Here is an 18,372-nt window from a genome sequence, read left to right as displayed (position 1 = left end):
TGGAATCTAGGACCAAACATTCCCAAAATTTGGACATTCATATCCAAGGGTTTGGTATAGCCATTCATATTCTGCTGCTGTTCAGAGGATGTTAGTGCTTGAGTTTGGCTCAAGAGGGCACTTTTGAAGTAAACCTACCAATCATTCATATTAACCATGCTTTGACTCACATTAAGGAGTAACCTGAGAGCATGAAAGTGATTCTTTTTTACATGAAACATGAACTGGAAGATGTCATCCAACATAGAAGGGGACTTTCAGGTCACTCAGTTGGACTACTAGTATGGGCATGGAGACTTAGGAAGGGGTGTTTGTGCAGATCTGTTCCTCCTGAGCTTTGCTGCTTGCTAACGTGGACATAGCAATGAGAATTACTACCAGACCAGAATTCATGTGTGCCCTTGCAGGTTAAAACTGGAGTTTTCAGTCGGAAAGCTTTAATTTTTACATACTGTGCAATAGAAGAAGGATGTGTTTTGTCACTTTGAGCTGTGTTTATGCTGATCCAGTCTGTTTCTTTATCTTCTGTGTTTCACAATATTTTATTCACTTGCTTTCCCCTCAAGCCTTGGCTATATATTTCACCAAAGTTTGTGTCTCCTCTCTCCTTGATATTTTTAAAGATCTGTGATGTCATTTCTAAATGGGAACAAGCCTTAAAAGAATTGCATCCTGGGAAATATGAAGGTGGCACAAGAATTGTAAAGTTGACCTATAAGAACAGGTACTGTTCTATGTTGAGTGGCCTTACTACTGGTGTTAATTAAACATTCTAGACTGTATATATCTGTGTAGATGATCTGTAATTTATAGTATCATTGGTGCCAAAACTATTTTAGCTCAGATGCAGTTAAATCCTACAGGAGATGTTACATTTACAAAAGCATATGGCCTAGGGGTAAAACCCAAACCACTTTGCAATAGCAGAATAGACTTAAAAAGAGTTAACAACTAGCAACCAGCTGTAGCACAATAAAGCATCCTTGGCACAATTTCATTTACCTAGATCCTAAAACACAGTTGAAGAATATGTGTTACGTGAAAGGAAAAGAAATCTAGAGGAAAAATCACTAGTGAAAACAAGAATGCCACAACTTGCAATTAAGTGAACAATCACAAAGATGAAAAAGATACAAGAACAATGTTGTAAATCATAAGAGCTGTAGAAAAGATATGTAGTAGCACTGTCCAAACTTTATAAAGAAAGAAATGTTAAAAATTAGATGATGAAAGATGGTAGAGAAGGGAAGTAAAAGACAAAGATCTAAATCAAAAATTGGAATGAGTTAATCACTTATAATACAGGTAGGAATTCTGAATTACAGTAAATCAAGAGCTGTATGCGAACAAGGAATGAATTTCCTAGCAGGGGAAACAAAGACTGTCCCAAAACTGAACAGAGAGTTCAATATTGAACATATGAAGATATTGTTGACTATAATGGTGAAAACAAATTTCTGTCAACTTTGTTAGTTGGTATAATAGAGGTAAAAGCAGAAGTTATTGCTTTTGACCCAGAAGGCTGTATTGGTTTCAGGAGTGAAACTTTGCAGTATTACTTTGTTGGGCTGGAATGTGCATAGGCTAGACAGCAAGCATGTTTTGATACAGTCTTTCCAAGGCTGGACTGTTCTAACACCAAGGACTCTGATAAGACATTTGTAAGGTCAATATTGTACTAATAGTGTAGTTAATCTCAAAGTGACATAAATATAAATAAACTGATCCACTGGAATTAATATCTCATGTAGTGGAATTGTGGAATTTATAGTCATAGATGCAGCTTGAAATTATGAATAATAATATGTGAATTAGGTGCTGTGGACTGTAAGTATGAGGGATGGTTCTGGGAAGCATTCCCCAAGCTGGTGTCTTCAACCCCAACTAGTAACCTTGCTATACCACGTCAAAAAAATTCCAAGCATTAATGGAATACAAAACAATAGGATGCTTTGATTTACAAGCATGTTTCCTTAAACAAAGTGTGCTAGTTGGGTCTCCTATTTCCTGCTGAAGCAAACTGAAGCATTTTTTAATAAGTCTTCAGTGTAAGTGGTCAAATCCAAGCTGGCAAGTCTACAAGGCTGCCTTATAGAAGCTTATACATACAGAGCAGAGGTAGTTCTCTTTTCTGTGATAAGCAGAGAAGGCCATAATTTAAATATTGCCTGTCTGTGCTTGATTGGGATGAATGGACACTGATTTAGCTGTGTTTAATAAGGGTTCACTGTCTAGAAGTGGCTGACTTACAGAGTTCAAATAGCTTCCAAAGCTAGAAAGCATGTTTTGAGCCTCCTTGCTCAAATCTTGTTCATAAGGGAAGCACCTCGACTTCCAAATTTGTCCTGTACTCCCTCAGTCAAAAAAAACCAAAACAAAACACACTTTTATTTTGCCTCACCTTGATTCAAGTTCCCAGCTGTACTTTCAATTCACAGTATCTTTTTATGTTCACAATCCTCTCTACTTTTTAGACTGTATTTTCGGAGCCAGGCCAAAGGCGAGACAGACCGTGAGCGGTTGCTACTGGCCTTCCAAGTGAGCAATGAAATAGCCAGTGGAAGGTTTCCTGTTAATAAGGAATTAGCTCTGGAAATGGTGGCTCTAATGGCTCAGGTGAGTATGGCAGAAATCCTCTCTTTTGTCCTCCTTCAGCTGTACTCGCTGTTTGACTAAGCAGCTTCCTTTTACATCAAAAGCATATCAAATATACAGTGTGATCTATCAAACAAATACACCATCAGAGGTACCGTGACAAATACATTATAGTGGCATACATATGTTAGAACACCTTTTGCTGCAGGGAAATTTGCTCTAGCTGTGCCTCTCCTTTCCTTCTCAAGAAAAATATTGGAAAAAACAGAGTGAGGCTGAACTATCACTGGACCTGCTCCAATTAGTACCTTAGTAGAGATATGGAAATAGTACCACCACTAGAATTCCATTAATAGTAAAAACTGCCCCTCTTGTACTGCCAATACCCTCTTACTCAGGAAGAGCATCTTCTAAGATCTTCCATTAGGTCTCCAGGCTTGCATTTAGTATTTTACCACATAAAACACACATGGTGGGTTGTGGGCATGATAAGCAGTGCAATAGTTTTTACTGACCTGAAACTGAGTGTTGTATTTGTTAAAGCAGTGTAAACTGAGGTGAAGAAGCTGGGGACATGGTCCAAACTATTTACAAATATGCTGTTGTTTTAATTGGCCAATTGAAAATAAATCCCCAAAGCCTGAAAGTTTATACGGATGTGTCTCCTCACAACAAATACCTGGCTGAGATCATGTTCCACTCTCTTAGATCAGAAGACAGTTCCTTGGGCAGTCTTGTCTTCAGTGGTTGCTCTTTTGTATCCATTTGCTATGGCTAATGCTGTAGACAACATTCCCCAGCTGTGCCTTTTTGCAAGACTAATAAACACAGTAGTTATCAGTATGGGAATTCATGGAATGTTCTACTGCATTAAAAATCTCATTGTTCTGTTGCACTATAAACTATAATGCTGTCTTAGGTGGAATATGGGGATTTGGATCGACCAGGATCTTCAAGTCCTGGGGGAACATCACAATTGAAAATGCAGCATCTTCTCCACCAGGTTTTAGATAAATTCTACCCCAAACACTACAAGCAAAACATTACTCCTGAACAGCTCAGGTAAGCTGTTGGTTCTTCAATACTTTGTACTGAAATCAGCTTTTACTTGCCAAATTGTCTTTACATTTAAGAAGTTTCAAGGAGCCCTGTAAAGATTATTTGATGTAGAAACTCAAACAAAACAAGAGTGTCATGAAAAGGTTTCCTTAAAAGAAAAAACAATGTAAAAAGAGCCAAATCACCAACAAATTCTGCCACAGACAAGAAGTTTAGGCCTTTCACTTCCAAATTAGGCATCTCAGTTTCAAAAAACTAACCCAAGCCTGAAATTAATTCTGAGTTTTTGTTTTACACTTCCCCCAAGTGTCAGTTGAATCCAGATGCTTAACATTTTCAATGAGCCATAAAGCCAGCTTATATGGGATGCTTCTGGCCATGCAGTAATTCTGGTAGGACATATTTTGGGAGGGTTTTTCGATGTTCTGACTTAGAAATTCTCACACACAATGCAGAGAGCTCAAATACAAAATTCAGATGTTGCCACAGGTCTCAGATCTATCTCATTTAAAGTGAGAGAATGGTCTTCCTACAGATCCTAAGCTACTTAGGGATGCAGTGGTGCAACTAAACACAATTACCTCCTTTTGGAAGCAAATTCCATGTGCATGTAGCAAGGTAGCTGCCAAGCCATGTTGCGGCGACACCACAAAGCCACCCCTAGTGAGCCAAATCAAGAGTGAGTTAATACATATTGCCACTCCTTACAGAGCATGCTACAGGCAAGGTATGAGGAAGGTAAGAAAGTATGTGGAAGTAGAGAAAAGCTAAAATAAATTCACATTGTAGAACTGACAGTGCTAACAGCCCTGTCTGTAATGCTGTGTAGAATAACCTTTTTGGAGTAAAGAGGTACATTTATTAACTGTTCTAATTTTACACATCTTTCCTTGGAAGACATTAGTAAATAATACTGTCTTGTGTCTTGGATTCCTAAAGGCAACTGACAGACAGGCTGGCAACAAAGTGGATGGTGCTGCAGGGATGTTCTCCACCAGAATGCATTCGAATTTATTTGACGGTAGCCCGAAAATGGCCTCTCTTTGGAACCAAAATATTTGCTGCTCAGGTAACTGGAGCACACGTTTTTTCTGTTTCCAAGAGTGAATTATCTGAGCAGAGACATACCTACAGTCTCTGGTAACACGGGTTGAAAATGCTTCTATTTCAGAAGGGGAAAAAAAATTGAACAACTCTGTTGTGAACGAGCAGCCCTGGTACCACATAGGTTGAAAAAGAAGGAAGACAAATATATTCTAACCACTAGGGGTTGCTAGTGTTCAGTAAATAAATAAGGTTCCCTGGCTGTGCCAATTGATCATGCTACAGAGTACTACCTGTCCTTACAAGCCTTGCCAAAGCTTTCTCAGGCAGGAATTTTCCTGGACATCAAGGCTACAATGGCAGTTTAAAAAATAACATTTACATACCACAGTGGGGGAGGAAGGGAAGAGTCTCCCCTAAGTTACACCTGGCAGTTGATGCCAACTATAAGGAGAATGGGTACTTCAGTCCTGTTCTCTGCTTGACACAGAACCAGATGCTTTCCTTGCCACATGAGAGAGGCAAGCACTGCTAATGTCCTGTTGCAGAAATAAAAATGAAAGTACACATTGGGTAAGATACCAGCCCACAGGCAGCAGTGGGAGAGTAAAGAACAGCTGCATGGAGTGGTTCCCCTAGTAGCTTGTACCATCCCTCACCTCATTCCAGGCGAGAGCTCTGTACCTGTTGCTCATGCCTGAACTAATGTCTTAGCATATAATGGCTGTCTCAGAAATCAGAGAGGTTTTGGCATTAACCATCTTCCCCATCCCAGCAGAAATTTCTGCTGCTGAAAGCTTGAGGGAGGTCTTCTTCATTGTTACATGTCTCTTGTTTTGAAGTCAAAGCTGCTCTGGTTACAGAAAAAAAGTCTTAACGATGAAAGGGACCTCTTGAGTAAATATACAAGAAAATAAATAATAATAAATATACTATATACTTTTCAAAAGACAGTTATTTCCACTGTCAGGACTAAAAGAGGTTATTGTCAAAAGAGGTTACTGGTATCTGAGGCTACTGACAGAATATGTAATTGAGTATACTGAAGAATCAGAATATAGAAGAGGTCCACCCACAGGTAAATACTGTTGGTATTCCTGATGATTAACGCATGTTATAACTTTTCAGCAGTTAAGCAGCATCATCTTCAACAGACAATTGATGCACATTTGCTGTAAGATTCTGTAAGAAACAAGATGTCATTGATGTGATGGTACTGGGTACACTGGTATAGAAACGAGCAGGTTTCACTGCCTTCCTGACAGATAGAAGCAGTATAAATACATGTGCTGAGCAGAGTTGCCATGTTAGCATTTCCTTCAATTTTAACCACACTGATGGCATGTAATTATTTCAGAGGCTTTTTTTTTTTTAATCCTTGTATCTCTTGTGCCACTACTCCAAAAAGTGTATGTAAATCTGAAAATGTTATTCCAAATTTGGGGAAAGCTGTCTTAAAAATCAAACCAGGTCACACCAGCAAGCCTTTAGGATTTTTTCTCATCTTCACTTTATCCTTAAATCTCAACATTTATATCAGAAACATCATTCTGTGGTGTTCAAAAAATACCCGAATTAATAATTTTATTTCTCTCTAGCCTATTTTGCCTTCCTCATTGGAAGACTGTCCAGTCTGGATAGCTGTGAATGAAGATGGTATCAGCATACTGGATTATAACACAATGGTATGTTGAGGAACACTGTTTCAGAGGAATACCTTACCTAGCACAGAAAGACATTCATTCCTGAGTCCAGTGAAAGTCACTAACAGTTTGTCTTTAACTTCAAATGTGAATTATTATTAGAAGTTAGTTTGTAGAAGTCAGAGATGAGGGAAGTCAGTGTTATGTTTGAATACTCCATAGACAAAGGAAAATTACAGCTGCAGTGTAAGGTAGGGCAGCAAACATGTTCATACATCTTGAACAATCTCAGTGGTGTGTGCTTTACTACCACCATCTGGAATATAACAAAATCTGTACTGTGAAGTAGTGAAGCATCAAGCACACCAGAAGAAAACTAGAAATGCAATTCTCACTTGAGCTTTCTCTGCCAGCTCCTACCTATAGAACCATCTATTGCCCTTCACTGCTGGAGACCTGGTGTTCTTACAGGAAGTGGCAATATAAGCTAATATATTAATTTAAGGTAGGCATTTGGAGTCTTTTACAGAACTATGACTTTTTCAAACTCTCTGTCTGCAGCATTTGAAGGTCTCTTATTCATATTCTTCTGTGCTGACCTTTGGAGGCTGTCGAGATGACTTCATGATTGTAGTCAGTAAAATGAAAGAAAGAAGTTCTGGAAAAAATAGCACTGAAAAACTCCTCTTCACAATGGCAATTCCAAAGGTAATTACAAATGAAAAGTGAGTTTCTTTCCAGCTGGCAGCATCAGGCCTGGCTGTTTTGTACAAGCCCGGGGACTGGTACTTGTTGCTGCACTAGCTATATGTATTCAACAGATCCTTTGTAAGCTGGAACCTTTCAACAAGAAATTTATCTAGCTCTTAAAGACAGGGCTTCATTTTAGAACTGAACAATTCCATGGGAGAAAGCCATTTACAAAAGCCATGCTGTCAATAGATTCTAAAAATCAAAGGGCATTCTTACCTCTAGTAAGAATGACCTACAGTTAATCATTTTCTCTTCTCCCCAGATTGTTGAAGCAACACTTCTGATTGCCAGCTACATTAACTATCATTCGACTCCTTCACTGCTGTCTTCCACACAGCCTTCACGAAGCAAAACACCTGCTAAGAAGCCCTTGGAGACTGAAAATCGGTGCTTTTTTCCTTCCATGCCCCGAAGCACAAAGGGGCCCACCCTGCTCTAAGGGCTTGTTCCACATGAGCTGATTTTGTTGGTTATATACCACAGTTTAATGCAGGCTCTGATTCTTTTTCTATAATAATAGACAAAGTTCCTTAGAGGTAGAGGCAGTGTACTTTCTCTTAAAAAACACCAAAAAGTTGATTTGGGGGACTGTGCAGGAGTTTCCTTTCTGTGACACGTTCCATCCAAAATACCATTCCTCAGGTCATTTGCCTGCACAGTGCTCCAGTCATTACATCTGCACTCATTCTTCCATCTCCTAGTGTACTGCCTGGCTTTGCAAGTACATACATTTTCTTTGATCCTTCCCATTTTCAGCTTTCGAAAGACATAAACTTTTGTGTTCTTGCTCAGACATGAAAAAAAGACATTGCTAAGAAGGAAGAGGAATTAAACTCACAAGAATAATTCTGATGCAAGTCAAGGGTGATTTCAGACCTGAAATAGTGAGTATAGAATTAGAGTTCAGCAGTACTTAAGAGTATTTTCAACTTTAAAAAAAGGTGGAAGCCCAGAGTCTTTTCATGTTGAGGACTCAGAACAGCTGGGACTGGGACAGTGTCAGAGAATGCCCTGGCACCTACAGGACAATACATTTTGGAAACTGATGCTGTTCTATGCAATAGATGAACATTAGATTGCTGCTGCAGGGCAGGGCTCAGTGTGCCACTTGCTCCACTCTCAGACAAGCACTTTCAAAGACTTTCTGATAACCACTGTTGTAGATGTGTTTGGAACTGCACATTATCTCAGAAAAAGGAAGACAAGGCAAGCAAATTTTGTACTTTTTCTGTCTTTCAGCAACTAGGACAGATCTTCCCAGACAAGCTCTGCCATTCTGACTTGACAGAAGCTGCTTCTTTTAAACTCCTGCTTCCTTCATGTTCCATAAGCAAGGAGGAGGTAGTCAGCAATTGTGTACTCATGTTCTCCTGACTTTCCTAAAGAACATTGGTAGATTTGATTTTTTTTTATCTGTTTCAAAGGGACTTCATTATGAGAAGGTTACTGAATTTTAAACAAATACAAGAAAAATATCAATTCTTCATAAAAAAATCTAAATCTACTTAGTTTTAGTTCAGCTATTTTGATAAGCATTCTAAAAAAGCTAAGGAAGAATAACTGCACTTTGAAAAGTACCATGTCCAACTTCATAGTAGTTATGCATTCATGGGCAGCTTTCCCAAATTAAAACAGTGTGAATCCAACCACTAGACAGAAGTCAGTAATAGCAAACCAGTTATTTGCAAATAAACAAACCAACCATACCAGTGTTTTTACTCCTTAGTACCTGCCACCAACCTTGACACATCCAACTAATGCAAATGGGGGAGCTGATACATCAAGAAGGTTTTTTTCATGCTTATGATGGGTGCAAAGCCACAAACTAAAAAAGAAGAGTAGGAGGCATACAAAAAATTGTTCTAAGCCATCCCTCATCAGCATCTTTGTAATATAAAACAAAAAAAAAAAAACCCAACCAACCAAACAAAACAAACCCAACCCCAAACCATCCTATGGTGAGTTACAGAAACAGTATGGCAGACCTAAGACAGGAAAAGATTCTATGAAGTAACCTGATTTGCACATACTGTAATGTACCCACTTGTTATGAATTTAAAGACCATCCTTTGAAGGTACAGAAAAGTGTAGAAGCTTTCTGAGCCAAAAATAACTTTAAGAAGGCATTTAGTCATTTTTGTTTTCCCTTAGGTTCTTTCCAGTCTCTGTATGTCCTGACAGTAGTTTGTATTTCCCCTCTCTCACTCACAATTATCTTAGTACAGCTGTGTTTGTTAGAATACATAAAGTGTTACTCCTCCTCACTCTATCACCTGTGCCTGACAATTTCTCCTGTATCTGAAGGTCTGTTTGACAGTTTGCTTCTGGTATCCCACCAGTAACAAAGCTGCTTCAGAATAGGCTGGAGCTATCATCAGTGCTGGGGATGCTAAAGGCATAGAAGTCTCCAGTTCGCAGGCTGTATTTCCTCATGTCCTCAGAGACTTGAGGAGACTTGTACCAGGGCAAACAGGAAGCAGAGATGTTAAATAAACAGGAGCTCTCCTGAAACTCATTATTTTTTGCCACAGTTGCACTTTAAATTGGAGAAGCATGATACACAAAACTTTTTCTTCCTTATTTCTTAAAAATATTCACCAATACTTGAGTGTTTCAGGGACCACCCCACTCTGATGGATGCACATATCCTTCCTATTTATAGCTTACCTGTCTTCAAACACCCCACCCTGTGTAGATACCTACTCTGTATGATTCTTTGGTAGAGAAAATAATTTTTTATTTTAATCAATGCTTTTGGCAATGACTGTTAATGCAGCATAGAATGAGATGACAAAAGCCTTTGTGTTCCTAACTGCTGTGTGTAAGTAAAAGGCTGTCTGGAAGATACTGTGAGATTTCTGTTTGTTTTTTATAAAATGCAGCTCATGAATTAATAACCATTAATAAAATGTGTATTATTCTCAGAATGAAATAAACTATTTTAAAAGCCAAAATATTCTTGATGTAAACAAAAATGAACATAGATTGTGTTGGGTATCCAGGCATAAACCATGGCTGGTAGAAACCTGCCCTGGACTGATTCCTTGTTTTTCTCTGCTGATCTTCTCTTAGCTTAAGTGGATGACTACACCATGGGCACAAGATGTTCACTCCTTCAAAACATTGCTAAAGTAATCTTTCAGACTTCTTGCTCTGGCACTGCTTCTTGGTAATTTCTTCAGTGCACTTTTTGAGGACTTCATGGGATTTTTACAGCATCGTCAGCATTCCCAGCACACCCTTGAGCCCATGACTCTGTCCACTCTGTCGAGACATCTTTTCTCTTCTGACACAATAGGCAGTGGCACATCCCCAAGCTTTTGCCTTTCACTTGGACAACTTCCTGTGACATAAGCTAACCTGTCTTTCAAACTTTGTAGCACTGTGGAAAAAAACCCACAAATCCCCTTATCTCTACCTTACTGCATGATGGTGTGGTGCCAAGTGTTCATTCAGAGATTATGTAGACAAGCATGGTTCAGCACTGTATGAAAAATAAGCATGAATCCAGGCTCCTGCTAACTTGTGGGTTTAGCTTTTGACACTTTCAGTCGCCTCATTTATATTACTAAGGAGTTGTGGAATATAGAGAGAAAAATACCAGTTAAGTGTTACAGTAACTTTTAGCTTATCAACAAAGAAGAATTTCCCAACCTTAAGTTACTGCCAAGAGCACTGGTCATTAAAACTTTATTCACATTCTCATTACCATCATTTTCAACAACACATGTGCCTCATATTCTCAGAGTAACTGATGTGGCCCTTTAAATGCCACATCTTTTCCATGTCCTGTGTCAACAGGCCCTGCCTCATTCAGCAATGGGTTCACATTTTCCCAGTGCTCCTTTTGATAGTTAAGCACTTACTTGTCGCCCTGTTCTTTTAAAAGTTTTAAAGTTCTTTTAAAAGTTTTCTTTGCCTTCTAATGTTTACATATTTCTACTGGAGTTCTCACACACTGTTCATGTAAATAATGATTGTTTTACATTCTTCTTTATGAGAAGAGAGAATTAATAGACTGTTAGTTTGACCAGTGTGGTTGGAGAAGTAGCAATTTCATCCTCCAATCCACTGTCACTTTTAGAATTCTATATATTACAAAGTCAGAAATAAAACTTCCTATTTTCCTTCTTTTGCATCTTGAGTGAGTGTGTGAGTTATTTCTTGTCGTAGTACAACACCTACTGAAACCATTCTTGTTGCCTTTGACCTCCTTCAACTGATTCATCACCAGCTGGGCTTCAGTTTTTCTAACTACATCTTGAATAGTGTTGCTACATTCCTCCCAAATTACCTGTCCCTAATTCCACCTTCAATATACTTCCTTTTTGTGTTCAAGCATTGCCAGGACCAGCTTGCTCATCCATGCAGGCTTCCTGGCATTTCTGCTTAACTTCCTGCTCATTGTGATGGACTGTTCTTGATCTCAGAAGAAATGATCCTTGACTATCAATCAGCTTTCTCGGATCCCTCTTCCCTCTAGGGACCCCATTTCATGGGACTCCTTCAAGCAGATCCCTGAAGAGGTCAGTCTTCAGATCTCTTATGTTTATTTCATTAAACATAACTGAATGCAACAGTTTAATTTTCTGGTTTTGTCCTTCTGAAATTCTCCTATCATCAGGAAGTTACTATCTGAGCCCACACATCAGCTTTGGTATTTACAGTGTTTTTCAAACAAAAGGTTAAATAAAAACCAAAGAATGCATAGTTATGTCAGTCCAGCCAAAGTTATTTTATAATTTTAGCATAATTTTCAGATGCACGGAACAGTAAAAACTGATGCATTTTCTTGTCTTCCTTTGCCCTATTTCCCTATAATTCTTTTCTGGAGAGGCAAGAAAAAACCTCTTCTGTCTGAACCTAAAAAGTTCTGCTCATGGGGCAGTTTTGCTTGCTTTTCCATGTGTCCCTCTGAGTCCTGCTGAAAGTTTGCTGTCTTTTTTTCAGCTATTTTATTTCACTTGATTGTGGAGCTGTCTTCCTCTGCTCCAGGATCTCTTGACAACTTTTGTACACTTCTATCAAGCAATCCAGTCGTGGCTTGGAGCTCTACAAGTCAAACAACAGAGAATCAGGCTCTGAACTGAAACACCAATTAATTTTACCCAAACAGCAAACAGTGGTCAAAGTACAATGATTTTTCATCAATTCTAACCTGGACTAGCTTAAAACTAGCAAGGAAGTGGAAGTTTCATGGTCCCACAGTCCCTATGATCCTATAACTTTTGAGCTCCCAAAACAGCATTACTGTGTAAAGTCCATCAAATGCCTCCTTGCAAGAGTTGCTTAAGAGAACAAAAGGTCAAATTAGTGCAGTAGGGCTCCTGGGCTGAGTGACATGGGAAATTGTATTTTTGAAGGTTGACATAACTTAGAGAAACCCAATGAAAGAGACACAATAAAGTTACACATCATTGCTCCTTCAAAACTAACATACTAACTTGCATGTTAAAATAATTACAGACAGGTACTGAATTTCAAAATGGAAGAGTTCCGTACCTTCTATGCTGCTGGAGTCAACTCTACCAGTGCTAAGGTATTTCCATGAAAACAAAACTGTTCAGAGTTGAAAGGTCAGGAAAAAAAAAAAAAAACCCAAAAAAAAAAAAACCAATACAGATGCTGCCAGGCAGAGCCTTTAGAATTTAGTAGTTGTTGATTTCCCGCAAATCTACTTTTTCCCTTGTTTATATGCGAAATATCTAATTTATATTACTGTTATTAAAGATCTTTACAATTGTGGGACTGAGTTAGCAGCAAGTGTAAATGGAATAGATTATTTATACTCCTAAGTATTTAGGTGAAGACTGACTGTATCCGGTCACAAACTGTTTGCAGATTACAAAACAGTCACCAGCAGCGGGTGAATTCTTACAGCTAAGAAGAGCTGTAAGAAGTCTGAGAGTCTAAGAAGTGAGGTACCTCTGTCCTGCTTCCACCCCTCAAGGATAAGGGCACTGTTGTGTTAGGCATGAACACACACAAAGCAAATCCATTCCAAAAATGGGATTATGAAGTCAGAACACATTAGTGAAAGAAGAGAGAGGGGAGACGAGGTGACAGCAACACAAACATCTTATGATACATTAAACAAATTGGTCATGGCTTGTACCATGATCTTTGTCAGCAGGGCAGGCAGGGGAAGTCATTCCAATGCCAAGGAGGATTTATGAGAACTTTTGGTACACAGAGCTAAGAGAAAAATCAGCTGCAGCACAGTGCCAGAGTTATGGTGGTAACCCTGAGCACAGGACTGCACAGAAAGCTCTACAAGTCCTCAGCACCCAATGTGAGCTGAAGACTTTTAGTTCATGCAAACTCCTGGCCGGGTTCAAATTGACGCAACTCCCTGTTGTTTGAATGGAGAGCAAATGAAAAAACCCATCCCTAATATGTAGTTCTGTAAGACTTCAAATGCCACCCACCCTGACAGCCCAGCCAGGGAAAGGCAACTGTCACCAGCTACCTGGTAGCAGAATAATGATATGCTTAGGCAACTGATGCACACACACAGAGCACAATCTGGATTTCTCCACCGTTCAGTCAAACTCACTTGAAAGAGTGGCACAACCTCAGATACTCCCTGAGGATCTTCAGGGTCCTGGAGGAGGATACACAGGTAGTAGATAACTTTTTGCTACAAGACAAACAGACAAAAATCATTGGAGTATAAAAATGCTATCAAACTGCCTGGAGTTAGCACAGAAGTAGGATCTGTTTCAACCCACTGGGCTGAAGGCAAATCCTGCCAGGTCACAGTCAAGTCTACAAATTTGTATCAATAGCTTTCACTCAATAAAGAAATCATTTTGACTATTTTCTTCTATTAAGTTTTTAACCTGAAAAGAACACACACATGCTGGAAGGGTAAGGTCTGCTTTTCTACAGGAGCTTTGCAGAAAACCTCGGCAATAGGAAAAACCATCGTTTGTGTTGTTGTAGCTTCTCATCTCCACCTTGATTACATATGGAGTTGGGCATCACGATTTGTAAGAACATAAGATAACATAAGAACATAACATAACATAAGAACATAACACAAAGAACGGAACCCACTAGCTCAATGACAGTGGCATTATCCAAGGGATGGATTTGGCTTTTTGAGGTTATTTGTTTGGTTTGAGTTCTCCTTTAAAGGAGAGAGACGACAAATTAAGTTGAAAACTCTGAAGCTCCTGATGCCAGTAAAGCTACGGATGGTGCTGTGTTTAATTGCTCTGGTAAATCATGCTCATGAAAATACACTGGATGTGAGTGTGCCCAGACACAAGAAGACAGACTTTGTAATGATTACCATATGGATGGCTTCATTGATAACCACATCCTTCACTTGAGCCATCTCAATGAAGGTCGTGCTCTCCTTCCCTGAGGCATAGGAGGAAGTCACCTGAATGCCAAGCGAGCCGATGACCAGCAGGGATTCCTGGTCAATCTTCACGAAGTGCAGGTATATGATCAGGCCAATCAGCGTGAGGAAGATGGCGGCAGAGAGCACCATGCTGCTCTGTAACACAAGCCAAGAAAAGGCAGAGCTCTGGTCTTACAGTTACTTTAACACAGCTTTAGAGAAATTTAAATTGCACAGTAAATTGTATATTAAAGCTACAGGTGCAAAGCATTTTTACTTAGGTAGAGTCCTTTTATTCACCTCGCTGGCTGATATATATGTAATGAGATTTAAATCAGACTTTGCAGTATGCACTAAAAGAACTGGGAGCTGAAACTGAAAACTGAAAGAAAATTCTATTCCCTTCCAAGTTCAATCTCAACCCAAACAAGCCAGTTGTATCAATTAGAGTATTATGCCAACTTCTAAAGATGATGTCACTGACAAAAAAGTGTTGTGAAATGTTTACAGGAACCAAGGGTGGATTCTCAGAGTGGAGGAACCCTCCTTCAGGATAAACACTGCCAGGGTGGTTTTTTTACCATGAACTGCTAGTCTAAACTTGTTCAAACTACACCCTCTTCTTGCCTTAAATACCTATCCAAAGAAAATTTGCTTTATCCTGTATTTTGTGTAAGAATCAATGTCTTTTGCATGCCACGATCTTGGGATTGCTGTTATATTTTGATATATAACTGATGACACTATAGTCACCATTAAGTCATCTGAAGACCTGGTAATAAATTCTAAAGGTCCACAACCTACAACCTGTTTCTGGGACGTGTTTTAGAGACCTCCAGACCACCTACCAATGAATGAGAGTTATAAGTGACACTTCCTAAAGAACCAAAACTGCACAGCCTGTACCACCATGTGAGCAAAAGAAGCCATGGCTTCAGGAAGCACACAGGACTTCTCCAAAAGTTTGCTATCACAGGGGAAAAAAACAGTCGTGAAGTACAGACACTGAAATCCACAAACACAGAGAGACACTTTCAGACCTGATTTCCTGGCAAAAGGAAGAATTGCAGTCACTTGCATGCAGGCTGCAGGAGCATGTGTAAAGGCAAGCAGGAGGGCAGTGGGTGGTAACCACTGACTGTGGTGTATGCTTTCATAAAAAATGAAACTCAAACATGAATCATCTATTCCTGTCTGACTCCTGACAACTGACTATCTTCGTTTCTTAGGAAAGATTACTGAGAAAAACTGATTTGCAATAGTCAAAGCATGGGTCACAGTGACCAGCTTCTTTGGTCAAGCTACTGAATTCAGTCTGGACATAACTTGTCTGGGTCCAGTTTCTGATGAATCCAAAAGCATTAGTTTAGAAATCAGCAGATTTTTAAATCTGTACTGCAAACATCTTTCTGCCTCAGCTGTGAAAATTGATGATATTCATGGTGCAGTGCTGTGTCACTCAGAAAAATTCCTTTTGGGGATTAAAAATCATTCACCTTATTCAATTCCTCCTTAATTTCAGATTCTCACAACTCATCTCTCCAAGTGAGCACGTGTTATTTGGACTCACAAGCATGTGCCTGACATCACTCAGCACCCAGACATACATCTACCCTATCTGTCAAGAGGCTACAAACCAACAAAGGCACCCGAGAAGACACTGGGGCAAGCAGGTGGCAGCCCGCGGCCTTCAGGCTGGCACGGCTCTCCCTTTGCCACCACACACCCATCAGCTCGGCGTCCCCGGGGCGCGGGGGATGCCCCCGAGTGGCGCTGAGCACCTTCCCACGGGCTCCGGCCGCCCTCCATGCCCCGGGCGCCGCTAGCCAAGGCTGCCCAGCCCGCGGGACTCCTCTGCGCGCCCCCAGCGCGACAGCGGGACACGGGCTGAGGGGCGCAGCCGGCGCCGGGCCCGAGCCGCGGAGGGGCCCGAGGGCGGCGGCGGGGCCGGTACCTCGCTGAGCGCGAAGAGCCCGTAGGCCGCCAGCCAGACGGCGGAGGTGGCGGCGCTGAGCGAGCGCAGCTGCAGCCGGGGGCCGCGCACCGCCAGCTCCCGGCAGGACGCGCTGTGCTGGCGGCGCCGCAGCGCGATCGGCACCCCGGAGGCCGAGAGGAAGCGCCGCTCCTCCGCCATGCCGGGCAGGCGGGGCCCGGCCCGGCCGGCCTCCCGCGGGAGGAGCCTGAGCCGACGGCAGGCTCTGCCCGCTCCGCTCGCTCTCTCCGGGCCGGCTGCCTGGCGCTGCCGGCGCCTGCTCGGGCCGCAGGGTGGTGCTGCCGCTGGGTTGTCTCGCTTGGTTGTACCTCGCCGGGCGTCTGTCCTTAATCTCGATGACATCAGCGGTTTGCACATGTTGATAATTCATTGCTTGCTTCCTCTGTTTATGGAGTATGAGCTTTAAAGGGCACACGGTTTAGTGGTGCTGCACGTGTCTCTTACCGTGATGAAGAGACTGGGGTTTTCATGGAATCATAGACTGTTAAGGGACTGGAATGAAACTTAAAGATCATCTAGTTCTACACCACCTGCCTTGGAAAGGGACACCTCACACTAGACCAGGTTGCTCAAGGCCTTATCCAGCCTTGCTTTGAACACTGCCAGGGTTGGAGCATCCACAAGTTCCTTGGGCAACCTGGTCCAGTGTCTTACCACATGCAAAGGAAAAAAATTCTAATATCTAACCTAAATTTCCTCTTTTTCCATTACTCCTAGTCCTATCACTACAATTCCTGATGAAAAGAGCCTCTCTGGCTTCCCAGAAGGCCCCTTTAGACACTGGAAGGTTTCTATGAGTTCTCCATGCAACCTTCTCTTCTCAAGAAGGTTCTCTTTCCCCCCTTTGTCCTTACCATCTGTGACTACATTAATGTATTTTCTCATCTGTACCATGCTTAGCTACAAGCTCTTTTGATTTTTTTTCCCCAAGGTTTAAAGCAGAGTTTTCTGGTCCCATGCCATCTAAATAGATGATAAATTGAAGACTTGGCTTTGCATACAGAGACTTAATGGATCTTTGTATTGTGTTCCCTTTAATGCATTTCAGTTATTACTTCATGTTACTTACGTGGCAGTAATATAAAACTACAGCTCTGTGACTTCCAAACTGCCATCCTGATTTCTTTGGCCTTTCTATTTTTTCCCTTCTCCCACAGTTTTTGAGTGTTAGCTTTAATTGCAGGTGCCATCTTTCTGTGAGCAATTTACTTCATGCATGGTTATCTTCAGAGCTCTTGGATGGATACTATATATACAAAAAACCTGTTAACTTGTTCTCACAGGGGCACCAAAGGAGTCTTAAGGGACACGAAAAACCAAAGGGCATCAGAGAATCACTACCGAGGTCTTTGCTTTGCCCGGAGGAGTGGTTGATGGCTGCCATCTGTGGGAAGTCTTGTGCAGTACATCCAGGATCTCACTATGACACAAGAGACCAGGTGGAGGGATGGGCTCTCCTCTTCCTCTGAAGAGGAAAGGTGAGCTGGCCTGGAGGGGAAAAAAGTAACAGCAGACAATGAACTGCAGAAATGGAGAAGAAAATACTGAAGCTCAAAAGAGGGTGAAAGAAGTTCGTTGATGAAGTGGAAGTGGAAAAGACCCAATAAATTGAAAACAGGCTTTTAAAAGAGGGAAGAAAGGTTTGAAATGGCAGGTGAGAAGGACTGAAGCAAGTAAGCAGGAGTTATGACAGCTGGTATGACAGCTTCAGAGGTGGGGACAGGAAGAAGGGGAAAGAAAAATCAGAGTAGGAGGTGGAAGAGGTAAAAGCACTGTGAACAGCCATGTCAGTAAACAGGACAGAAAAGAAACGTGAGCTCCTGGAGGAGTGTTAACAGTAATTCACATTCACAACAAGACATGAGGTAGTTATTGACATACAGAGATAGGAGGAGAACTAGGAAATCTTAAGAGGAAAAACCAAAAGTATGCTT

The 18,372-nt window shown here is 41.0% G+C and overlaps 2 protein-coding genes across 2 annotated transcripts in view; one reads left to right on the top strand and one right to left on the bottom strand.

Annotated features, from left to right (window-relative positions):
* PLEKHH1 (pleckstrin homology, MyTH4 and FERM domain containing H1) overlaps positions 1–10,048 on the top strand; it is a 45,243-nt gene extending 35,195 nt beyond the window's left edge. Inside the window, exons 22-28 of the mRNA XM_053979239.1 lie at positions 624–724; positions 2,475–2,616; positions 3,515–3,657; positions 4,594–4,723; positions 6,297–6,383; positions 6,903–7,049; positions 7,357–10,048. Of these exons, the coding sequence (XP_053835214.1) occupies positions 624–724; positions 2,475–2,616; positions 3,515–3,657; positions 4,594–4,723; positions 6,297–6,383; positions 6,903–7,049; positions 7,357–7,533 (927 nt within the window). The 3' untranslated portion in view covers positions 7,534–10,048. The remainder of the gene's footprint in view (positions 1–623; positions 725–2,474; positions 2,617–3,514; positions 3,658–4,593; positions 4,724–6,296; positions 6,384–6,902; positions 7,050–7,356) is intronic.
* Positions 10,049–10,749: 701 nt separating this feature from the next.
* PIGH (phosphatidylinositol glycan anchor biosynthesis class H) lies at positions 10,750–16,592 on the bottom strand. The gene is made up of 4 exons (XM_053979238.1): positions 16,400–16,592; positions 14,392–14,601; positions 13,651–13,734; positions 10,750–12,146 (listed from the first exon to the last, which is right to left on the bottom strand). The coding sequence occupies exons 1-4, from the start codon at positions 16,577–16,579 to the stop codon at positions 12,045–12,047; spliced, it is 576 nt and encodes a 191-aa protein (XP_053835213.1). The 5' UTR covers positions 16,580–16,592; the 3' UTR covers positions 10,750–12,044.
* Positions 16,593–18,372: the final 1,780 nt, after the last annotated feature.

This window comes from Vidua macroura, chromosome 6 (genome assembly GCF_024509145.1).
Source record: "Vidua macroura isolate BioBank_ID:100142 chromosome 6, ASM2450914v1, whole genome shotgun sequence".
Lineage (NCBI taxonomy): Eukaryota > Metazoa > Chordata > Aves > Passeriformes > Viduidae > Vidua > Vidua macroura.
The sequence above is the reverse complement of the archived record's forward strand: the minus strand, read 5'-3'. Positions and strand labels throughout refer to the sequence as shown.